This window comes from Sinocyclocheilus rhinocerous, unplaced genomic scaffold (assembly GCF_001515625.1).
Source record: "Sinocyclocheilus rhinocerous isolate Xijiao unplaced genomic scaffold, SAMN03320098_v1.1 scaffold126, whole genome shotgun sequence".
Lineage (NCBI taxonomy): Eukaryota > Metazoa > Chordata > Actinopteri > Cypriniformes > Cyprinidae > Sinocyclocheilus > Sinocyclocheilus rhinocerous.
In genome coordinates, this window is record NW_015662929.1 from 531,599 (window position 1) to 543,300 (window position 11,702).

Sequence of the window (11,702 nt, forward strand, 5' to 3'; positions counted from 1 at the left end):
AAATAAAAGTAATTGTAATCAGTTACAGTTACTAAGAAAAAATGTGTAATTAAATTACAGTTACTTATGAAAATGTTAAGGATTACAAAGGGGGTTACATCAGATTTTTTTCACAAACACTCCCACATACATATTTAATTTAGTTCTTTCATAAACTGCAGTGACTGCTCTAAAATATGAAACACCAATGTTTCAGAAGTTTATAACATGCTTATCCGATAGGGTTTATGTATATGCTTTATTTTTTTAAGATCAACTGTTTTTTTCTAAGGCATTGTTAGATTCCAGTGTTTCCAGTCTATGCAAAGTGCTATATCTTAATATGTATATATTAGTGATATATCTTAAATTGGAGTAAGAACAATAAAATGCTCTGAAAACAATGTTCAGAGCAAGGCAAATATTGGATAAGTAAAAAGCTTTATCACAGCAGATCCCCTTCATTTGAACATGTTCAGCCCTCTAGAAGACAGGTACAGGACATAACATCCGCTTGACCAATGTGAAATCCATGTACAAACATAGATGGGTAAACACATAGATCCGCTCAGCCCATAAGATATGTTTACAGTGTGTGTGTAAGCTACAAAGGATCTCAGACGCAGTTGGGGTTTGGTTTGTGAATGCATGACTAATGCAATGAAGCACTGTCAGATGAAATAATTACCTGACACGTGCCCTCTGAGCAATAACCGCCGCATGACTGTCATTCAGAATGTCACCTGCAAATCAGCACAATATAGGCCTATGGGGATGCACATTTAGGTTTGCATTTGTGCAACAGTGTTTATTTACCCTTCAGACTCATGGCGGACTGGCCGATGCATTTGGTGCCTGTCCCCAGAGACGCAACCTGCTTGTGAGCAAATGGTTAAAAGGGCATTTTGCAGTTTTCATATCATCATGTTAGTTAGTTGATTTCTGTGTTTCTGAACTCAGTCAGCAGAATCACAGCAGCCAGTAGAGTCCACTCTCTGCCCGCCTCTGGCTTTGCTCTTTTAGGCAGTTTACTGAAGTGATTATAACACAAGCTGGCTAAGTTATTTCATCAGGACTCCACATGATCTGTAGCTATGCGTGAACAGCACACATTTACGATGAGACCATGTGTTTTTACAACATTACTATTGACGCATTATTAATATACTCACACTTAGATAACCTGGTTAAATGCTCTTTCGGATTACGGATTGAAATGTAAATGCACTGCAGTGGGTCATAAATGTGCTTTCTCGTGTCTTTGGCAGAAGAATATTACCGATTTCAAAATAAGAGTCCCTATACACACACACACACACACACACACACACACACACGGCGCATCGTTACAGGTTAAAGCTCATTTGAAACGTATTGTTTCATTTGTGAATACAATTTTAAATGTACATAAAACAGCAACTCATAATAGCGAATAATTAGGCGGTCATTCAGTGGAAATAGCTTACTTGATTTGGCAATTTTATGTTTTATTTTTTACGTTTACTTTCTGTTATTAGTCAGCTCTGTTAGAGCCTTTGTGACGAAAATGTTGTCTTTTTTTAGGATAGCATTTGAATTCTCAGACAAATAACATCTGAATTTGTTTCTCACAACTATTATTGATATATTGAATACACATTTTTAGCTATTACTTTAATTTCAGGTGAGTTTTGCGTCAAACACTGTTGTTGTTATTATCATATTGTAAATGATTTGTGAAGTACATAATTTTCTCTTTGAAATGCATAAAGATATGCTCTGCATGTTATTTTTTTACAATATAATTCCATATGGCTATATTTATATTGTCTGTAAACACTTTTAATGTTTAAACTTGCTAATTTGAGCTATTAATCAAGTGAACATAGACATTTAAAAAGATTTTTACACTTTACATAAATGCCATATGAATTTTAAAATATCCACAGGCTCCTTTCTGTAAAAGAACCATATTGAAGATAAAGAGCTATATACATATAGTTCAACGTCGAGTTTAAAAATTGACTGCATTTCATGAATTTCCACGATGCCATCTAGTTGTGTTTACTGAATAAAGAATCATTGTGAACATTCACATTCATATTGATTCACAAATACATGTTCAGATCTCAGATGTAAAGTGGGCCACAGGACCGGACAGTGAAGCTAAGAATGATCAAAAGATTTTCTCAGTTTTCGGCAGTTTTCTCCACAAAAGAACAATATTATCGGATATATATTTAGAGATGAACATAACTTGAAAAATGAGCTGCATAATCAATGATCTGAAATCCTGAATTCCATCATAAGCACTTGCAGTAATTACAGTTGAATATTTAACCTGAAATTGAAAATAAGGGCACATCTGACCAAAAAACAAAACAGTTCAAATATAGAGTTTGAAGACTTGCTTTGTTCAAACATTTACATGTCTACAATATAGTGGTATAAAGGCCTTGATCAGCCTTCAAATTAACATTGGTATAATGCACGTTTTTTATATTTATTTTAATGTTATTTTTTATCTACTGACCATTTTTCTCTGAGATCAAGAAATCCTATCAAAAGCTGCATTCACAGCATGTTGGATTTATTTGATTCCAACTTAAGCATTCACATCCTTCAAACAAAAACTATAAATATTCCACACACACACACACACAAAAAGCTAACAGTTCTTTAATGCATAAAATTAAGGCTAAATAAGTCAAGTAAACTTAAATAGATTAATAAGCATAACAACTGTTACTTTTTTGTCTCTATTTATTACTCAAATCACACTGATTCATTTCTGCGTTAATAGTGTTGTCATAGAAATGCATAATTCCAAATCTGCACCAAATTTCATTTCATTTCCATTATAATTAAAAATAAACTTGTAAAAAAATCAATAGTTGCTTGTTCAGATGGTATAATGACAGAAGTATTAGGGACAGCAAAACAAAACAAACTGAACACAAGATTTTAAAGCTTTTTTTAATATTTAAAATCATCCACAGACTATGCGTTTACAGTCCATGACTGGATTTTATTTCAACTATATACAGTGTAGCATGGCATGTCACAAAATAATGAAATCACGTCTGCTCATTCTCTTTAAAACAATTATTTTCTCTATCCTCTCAGTGGTCTTCTAGTCCATATACACACACTGATATAACAGCTCTGCGGCCCATGACATCTGCAACTGAAGATTCGCTGCCATTTATTTTATTAGTATAGTAATGTTTCTGTATTGGATGCTGCATTATAAGCAGGGAGTTTGAGAATTTCACCTCACACTGGAAAATCAGGATTGATTACATTTTGATTTAGGGAATTAATTTTGACTTGATTTACAAATCTGGTTATGCTGTGAACTGTGTCATAATTTGCATTGCTTTCACTGCATAGAAATGTAAGGTGAAATCATCATCCCCTGAATTTACCAACTCAAATATTACATTCAAACAAATCATCTATCTGCTGCTGGTCCATCAGTGTTTAAAAGTATAGTTAACCCAAAAATGAAGCTGTTGTTCGCTCATCCTCATGTCATTACATACCAGCATGCTATTATTTATTCAGTGGAGGACAAACGTTGAAGTCTGAAGAATCTTTATGCAGCTCTTTTCGAAACTCGTCCTTTGTGTTGCACAGAAAAATAACAGCGCATCGGTTTTGAATAAATGAGGTGAGTTTCCACTTTTAGGTGAACTAGTGTTTGAATTGTAAATCTGCTGCTAGTCTAATCAACAGTCTGTTCATTCAGTCCACATGAATGGCCTATTCAGAAGAAATTAATGTCCCTTCCATGCCGAGATATAATCAGTCTCGTCACTCTTGTCCGAATCCCTCAGTTTCTTCGATAGCGAACAGAAGTTTTTCTCGGAGCTGCTCCTGGTTCTTATAGGGTGGCAGATCCAGTCGATTAAAGCTGAAATTGTAAGGCAGGAGGGACAAATAAGCACAAACACACTTCTGTGAAAGAGTTATTTTGCACTGTCTTTCGGGTTTAGAGCCTCACCAGGTGTGACTTCTAGGCAGCCAGGTTTCCTTCCCCACTTTGTCTATGCAGAACTTTTGTGGCCCGTTACTTCCTAAACAACAAGATGATCAAAAGAGGAACTATTAAAACCATTTACACTTCTAAACACTGAATATGTACAGCGAGGACAGAACTCAGGTCACATGTGAAGAGCTCAAAGCTGCATGGTGGGAAGACTCAACACAAATTTAGTGTTACCCAAGTTACTGTAAGAAAAAGAAAATGATCAAACTAATATTTTTTTTTTAATCATTTACTACAAACCATATTGTATTTAGCTCATATGATATTTAGTTTGTCCTCCTTTCACAGACTCTTAATCAAAATTATTTTTTTAAAGTTTAAGGTTTGGACAGTGTCACCAATAAAACGTCATATATATATATATGTGTGTGTGTGTGTGTGGTTTTGTGGTCCAGGGTCACACACACACAGTCATAAGGGTCAATTTTTTCGAAATTGAGATTTATACATCAATGGAAAGCTTATTTATTCAGCTTTCAGATGATGTGTGGTTTGTTAGGATAGGACAATATTTGGCTGAGATACAACTATTTGAAAATCTGGAATCTGAGGGTGCAAAAAAATCTAAATATTGAGAAAATCATCTTTAAAGTTGTCCAAATGAAGTTCTTAGCAATGCATATTACTAATCAAAAATTAAGTTTTGAAACATTTACGGTAGGAAATTTACAAAATATATTAATGGAACATGATCTTTACTTTAATGATTTTTGGCAAAAGAAAAATCAATAATTTTGAAATTCAAAATTTATTTTTGGCTATTGCTACACATATACCCCAGCAACTTAAGACTGGTTTTGTGGTCCAGGGTCACAAATATATATATATATATACATATACTGCTTACGTCGCAATGTTGGAAAAACAGAATGACGGAGCTTTCTGCATCTGACGCCGCATATTCTCTCAGAGACGACGAGAGACCAATCTACTTCAACATGTGCTGATAACGGTATATAGCTAACGGTTTAAATTTAGTCCCTTAATATTTCTCTTGTGGCCGTACATAAAAATGAGAAGAAACGTATTTCGTGTTAAACAGGTTGTTTTTGAAAGTCGGTGCTTGAAACAGGCTAAAGCTTTTTATTTCATCGATTTTTACTGATGACTGCAGTGTTAATAAATGCCTATAATTCATTGTATAATAGACCTGTTTTAAAGGACCTTTTTTTAAAACATGGTAATTGAGGAGTTAATAGCCTAATCTTCTGTTATCCTCGCAGCACGTCAGTTATGCAGTAATATTGCGGGGCAAATTAATTGTAATCTTAATTTAATAATAAAAGTAACTTCATAATAATAATAGGCCTAATAAAAATAAGAATGGAAATCCTCTTAATATATAATAATTAAGAGCCAATAATTGATGGTTTTGACAATATCTATGGCTATCATCGATACAAGATAATCGTCTTTCGACTCGCACCCCAGCACGTGGGGCAGACAACGCGCTGCCTGTTACGTCATTTAGGCTGTCTTGTTGAGCGAAGTGGCACTGAGAACATTATATTTCACACACTTTAATCTCTTTTATTTTCCAAACGTAATAGGATTAGTCCATCGAATCATTCGGTTTGTAATGCAAACCGAACTGAAAGCCTCGTACCGAACGGTTCAATATGAATACACCCCGACGTACACCCCTATTGTTACACCCCTAATATATATATATATATATATACACATTAGGGGTGTAACGATACATGTATTTGTACCGAACCGTCACGGTACGGACATCTCATTGTAAGGCATGAGGCCTTACAACGAATACAGGCAATTCACCCTCAATCCAGTAGGGGGCGCCCGCAGCAATGCAACGCTGTTTGATAACCGGCCGCCAGCAGAAGAACAGCGAGCGAATGCCATGAGTTGCGCACTTGAAAACAAAGCCCACTAGACAGTGACCATGTGCTGATTCTGAATGCGTCTCTCACTGACAAAGGAGTATACTTTAAAGGCACTCAACTGTTTGCGAAATGGAGCTTTGTGCTCGTGTATCCTACCTCTCTCATTCAGCATATATTTGCGATGTATCTGAATGCTAAACTAATATTATTTTTTATGTAAATTACAGGCTTTGTACTTCAGTCGCGTTCCAACGGTGACACAGTATAAATATAAGTATATATATATATATATATATATATATATATATATATATATAATATAAAATATATATATATATAAATTACTGGTAACATTGTTTTATATAATTTTCACAACTGCTTATGGATCATTAAAATAATTTTTAAAAAAGGTTATTGATCATAACTGTTTTTGGTATAATGCCGATAGATGGTGTTCTTCTGCCAGTCGTTCAGATCGATTTCCTGCATCCCACACAACATGAGCTGGAGCAAGAAACAATCACACACCATCAACCTCATAACCTGATAAAGATAACATCAGTACGCCTAAAACAAGTCCAAACTTAACCACACTGCCCGAGTTATTCACATCCGTTTCCTCAACGTTTGTGTCTCTATATAGACAAGGGGTTTTTAAAGACACTTTATGTCAAGTCCTTGCTAAAAATACTAAAACACCCACCTCCAGCTCTTTCTCATCAAAATAACGCAACCACTCCAGAGGCACAACTTCATTGAACCCATCCAGGAAGGCTTTCGTTTGCTCCTCCACCCCGCGTGTGAAGCGCCAATCAGTGAGCAGACTGCAGGAAAAACACGCAACGAGTTTAAAATCACTGTTAAAGGAACAATCCATTTTAAAGGGGTCATGAACTGAGAACCAAAATTCCCTTGATCTTTTGACATATAAGAGGCCATTGTACTATAAAAACATCCTCAGAACTCAAAACTAAGCCCCGTTCACACCAAGAACGATAACTATAAAGATAATGATATTAGCGTCCACACCAGCAAACGATATCGTCTGTTTATTCTAAGCGCAAGCTCGTCTGCCGCTTTAAATTCTCGAGCTCGCGACAGCAGGATTGATTCTGATTGGGTGTCAATTATTTTTATCATTCATCAGCTGGGAAAAATCGTTCTAAAAAGTGATTCCAACGATATTGTTTGTCTGTGCCTTTATCGTTATAGTTGTGGTGTGGACTCTGCTATTCTTTAATATTGAGAACGATTTTTGAGAACCAAAATTCCCTTGATCTTTTGACATATAAGAGGCCATTGTACTATAAAAACATCCTCAGAACTCAAAACTAAGCCCCGTTCACACCAAGAACGATAACTATAAAGATAATGATATTAGCGTCCACACCAGCAAACGATATCGTCTGTTTATTCTAAGCGCAAGCTCGTCTGCCGCTTTAAATTCTCGAGCTCGCGACAGCAGGATTGATTCTGATTGGGTGTCAATTATTTTTATCATTCATCAGCTGGGAAAAATCGTTCTAAAAAGTGATTCCAACGATATTGTTTGTCTGTGCCTTTATCGTTATAGTTGTGGTGTGGACTCTGCTATTCTGTAATATTGAAAACGATTTTAAGAACTATATCTTTATCATTATCTTTTTAGTTATCGTCCTTGGTGTGAACGGGGCTTTAGTCTAAGGCAGTCTGCCAAAACGACAGCTTGTGGAATGTTCTATTATATGATGTAATAGTGTGGATAAGCACCGCCTCCACAGAAGATCAACACCTGCTTCTACAGCACTGCCTGTTTAGCCCCGCCTACCGATTCTACAACACTGCCTGTTTAGCCCCGCCTACCGATTCTACATCACTGCCCAGGGCTGTACAGTGCGACATATATGTCACACGTGCTTTGAAAAAACTGGTTGGTGCGATGAATAAATTTAGCACTGTAGCACGCGTGCGAATGCGATACAGTTTTGCATGTTCATAAAACAGCCGCTTAATAGTGTGAAGTGATTTCGTTGTGCTTGTTTGTGTGTGTGAGATTGATTATACTTGGTTTAGGGGTGTACGATATGACAATTTTTGATGGTGGACGATTAAAATGTCTCCACGATCTGCCTTTGAAGAAATATCGTAGTATCCTACAGCGCACATTCTATCAGCTGAAGTTCTGGCGCCGCCGAATCAATATTCTGTACAATGCGACATACATTCACATCAGTGTTAACTCAGCAGTAGAGTTACACTTAAGGGACACACCACTTGTGCGCAATCACAAAAGTACATTATTTGCATCTGCTTTAAAGCCTTGCCGGTTAAACATTTAATTCACGTGCTGTTCTGACGTGCTTCTGATTCTACATCACTGCCTGTACACATGAAGCGCATGCACACTTTCAAACAGCGCCTGATTACTAGACTTAAGTTTAAGACTTAACTCAACTTATAAATTGTCTTTCGCGTCTGATTGATTTCGCGTCTAATACTGTCAAAAGAAAAAGAAAATGGTTCTACATCACTGCCTGTTTAGCCCCGCCTACCATACAGTAACAACTCGGTCCTTTGTTCACTTCATTTTACCACAGATTTGTTTACAAACAAGGCACAATTCGACGTGGTACTTTCAGAAAGATTGAAACTAAAAGACGATGCTGTGCGACTACATCGGATCCGACAGTAATGTCGCAACACGTGTGAGTAACTGTTTTCATTACATGATCACTATTTCTTTGTCTGTTAAACAGATCGTTTGATGTGCATTTTTGACATCTGTAAAGGATGTACGCTGTCAAACATACACAACTATTAGCCAATCATATCAGTGGGTGTTTACTTGCGAGTCTACAATCCTCCACGTCTATCCAAACAGAGCGTTCTGATGAGGGGGGTTAAAAACAGGACAGAAAATAGCCTATTACTTCTAAATTATGATGTTTTTTTTATGTAAAAATCTTGATAACATTATAAGGGGACGTAAGAGGCACAGAGGCAGTTCATGACCCCTTTAAAAGACACAAAAAAAGGTGAACAAAGGTGGTTAAACGTGTGGAGTTTCTGCATCACTAGCAGCACCAGACCGAGTTGCAAAAATAATGACTATTTTCAAACAGGTTTCTCAAACAGACTCTTATTCTGGAGTTGCATATTAAACTGGAATTAGATAAGTATTCTAACATAAAAAACACCTCATTGGATAAAAGGCGTCTGATTAACTGATCAGTGATACTAGTATCATCTAAACATGGGGCAGCTGTACCTAATGTACTCCTCCTTGTTGTCCTGCGTGACGAGTTCATTTTCTCCATCGTTCTTCAGCTGGTGTGTCGTCACCTTGCCCAAAATCTCCATGTCCTGAGCGAAGTACAGCTCCACGCCGCACTCTTCCAAATCATTCTCCCTGTGAATGCACATCAGCATTAATGTCGTGTTTGTCACAGAGCTGTTTTGACTGATGTCAGCGAGAGCAGTCTGCAGTCTTGATACTCACTTGACCCACATGATGGAGTTGTAAAACTCAGGGTCGATGGACTCCAGGTCTTTCAGGGTGGGTTTCTTGTTAAGCATGCGCTTGTAGAAGGGCAGAGTGAAGCCCGTGTCAATGAACTTCCCATGATACAATGCCTGCAGAGATCACAGGTCAAAGGTCATAAAACAAATAATAGTAGTTCAAGTCTTTTCTTCCCTATTATGATATATGGCAGGATGCTGCAGAAGAAGGGATTGAGACTTGTTTGGTTATTAGAAAACCCTTTGCCCAGTCTTTTCTATATATATATATATATATATATAATGATGTGCATGGATCAATAATTGTAATTGTAACACCGCAACATTTAATGAAAAATTAGTTAATTAAACTATTAATGTTGATTTAATTACATACTCCTGGGAATTCGACATGTCCTACAATGTTGCATGGTATCTAAATCTAATTTAAAAAGGATTTTGCTTATTATTTTAGAATTATTACGAATGCATCTTTTATAAGCTCGCATTAATTGAGACCACATTGCATATTTCTACTTTAAAATGAATTTCAAGGACAAATCCATGCATCAGCTAGGGATTCATCAATTGATCAGTCATGGATAATTAACAGTTGATTTTCATCCAATCCTGTTTAAATTTAGGACCAACATTTTTTTTTTTTTAATTGCAGCATGCAAGATTTCACACATACGCAGGATTAATCTGTTTTCAGTGCTCCAAATACAGTATGACTGGAGGGTGAACTGTTGGCTATTATAAGCATTCGTGTCTTTTTAAATGTGTTTGCACTGCATCAAGCCCAATTTCAAGAGTCATTAGGGCAATTCTGCTGTATTGTTGGAACCCATTTTAAAGGTCACCATAAAGAAACGTTTGTCACGATAACACAAATGGCTGCAATAACAGTTTAACCTTCAATAAACGAAACCATAACATTGTCTTAGAAATGCTTCGTTATTTTTAGTGATCTGTGTTAGATAATACTAAAGAGACTGAACAAATCAAAAACAATAATGTTTTCTGATTGGAACAGGACATATGTATCTTGCTTCTGAGTGTATCTGGACTGTGATGCTAAACTCGTCTGTAATTTAACAGTGTGGTATATTATCATACGACCATAATGTCAAAATCATGGCACGTTTATAAGTATGTGACTATATTCAGTGTAATTTTCACATGAAAAGGACCTTCCCGAAAACTCTCCTCTGGATTCACAAACACTTATAAACCTCAGATTTGATAGTTAAATGTGTGTGTATTAATAAATTCCAATCATTCATAAAAAACGCGTGCGTAAACATACACAAAATTGATGATTCTTGTCCCTTGAATTTGCCTCAGAGTACCATCATTCAATACTCCAGTTTTGCTTTTCTTAAATTCTCTTCTCTCTCACTCTATATACAGACTTCAAAAACACACAGAAATGCGCTTTTGTTGTAAAGGCTCGGCTAACTGTTTAATGTAACAGCACAGAGCTGTGGGAATGATCTCCAAAAAAAAACACAGGCACCCTGAGTCACACAGTCTATTGCACAAAACAGGAGAAAAAATGTAACACACAGGATAGAGAATCGCTATGATATTCTGCGTTACTCTTGAAGGGCGTGAGAGGAACTGCTTGTGTTCGGTCCAGATCTTAATATAAGACCAGTCACTGTATCAAAACACAATGATGTCATTCTCATGCCAGTTCACACCCAACCACACGCGCGCACACACACACACACACACGTCTGTTTTGCTATCCTTGTGGGGACTCTCCATAGGCGTAATGGTTTTTATACTGTACAGACCGTATATTCTATTGCCCTACACCAACCCTACCCCTAAACCTACCCCTTACAGGAAACTTTGTGCATTTTTAGATTTTCAAAAAACTTAATTCTGTGTGATTTATTAGCTTGTTTACCCGTGGGGACCTCAATTTAGGTCCCCACCGTGACACGAGTCCCCATGAGTCTGTGTGTATTCAGTTTTAAGAACCCACCAGAATAGAAAAACAGGTACACTCACACACACACACACACTCAGACAATTCACAGACACACACACACACACACACACACACACACACACAACACACTCACAGACACACACACACACACACAGGTTTGTTTTTGTGAACAGTGGGGACATCCCATAGGCATAATGGTTTTTCTACTGTACAGACCGTATATTCTTTTGCCCTACACCAACCCTACTCCTAAACCTACCCCTCACAGGAAACTTTGTGCTATTTCAGATTTTCAATACACTCCATTCTGTGTGATTTATAAGCGTTTTGAAAAGTGGGGACATGGGGTAATGTCCTGAAAAGTCACCTTCTCCTTGTAATACCTATGTCATACCTTTGTCATTAT

At 36.7% G+C, this 11,702-nt stretch overlaps 1 protein-coding gene across 1 annotated transcript in view; it reads right to left on the reverse strand.

Annotated features, from left to right (window-relative positions):
• Window positions 1-2,957: 2,957 nt before the first annotated feature.
• Window positions 2,958-11,702, reverse strand: part of LOC107728412 (NEDD4-like E3 ubiquitin-protein ligase WWP2) — a 54,189-nt gene continuing 45,444 nt past the window's right edge. Inside the window, exons 18-23 of the mRNA XM_016538572.1 lie at window positions 9,335-9,468; window positions 9,104-9,244; window positions 6,560-6,680; window positions 6,282-6,360; window positions 3,965-4,052; window positions 2,958-3,874 (exon numbers count right to left, since the gene is read on the reverse strand). Of these exons, the coding sequence (XP_016394058.1) occupies window positions 3,775-3,874; window positions 3,965-4,052; window positions 6,282-6,360; window positions 6,560-6,680; window positions 9,104-9,244; window positions 9,335-9,468 (663 nt within the window). The 3' untranslated portion in view covers window positions 2,958-3,774. The remainder of the gene's footprint in view (window positions 3,875-3,964; window positions 4,053-6,281; window positions 6,361-6,559; window positions 6,681-9,103; window positions 9,245-9,334; window positions 9,469-11,702) is intronic.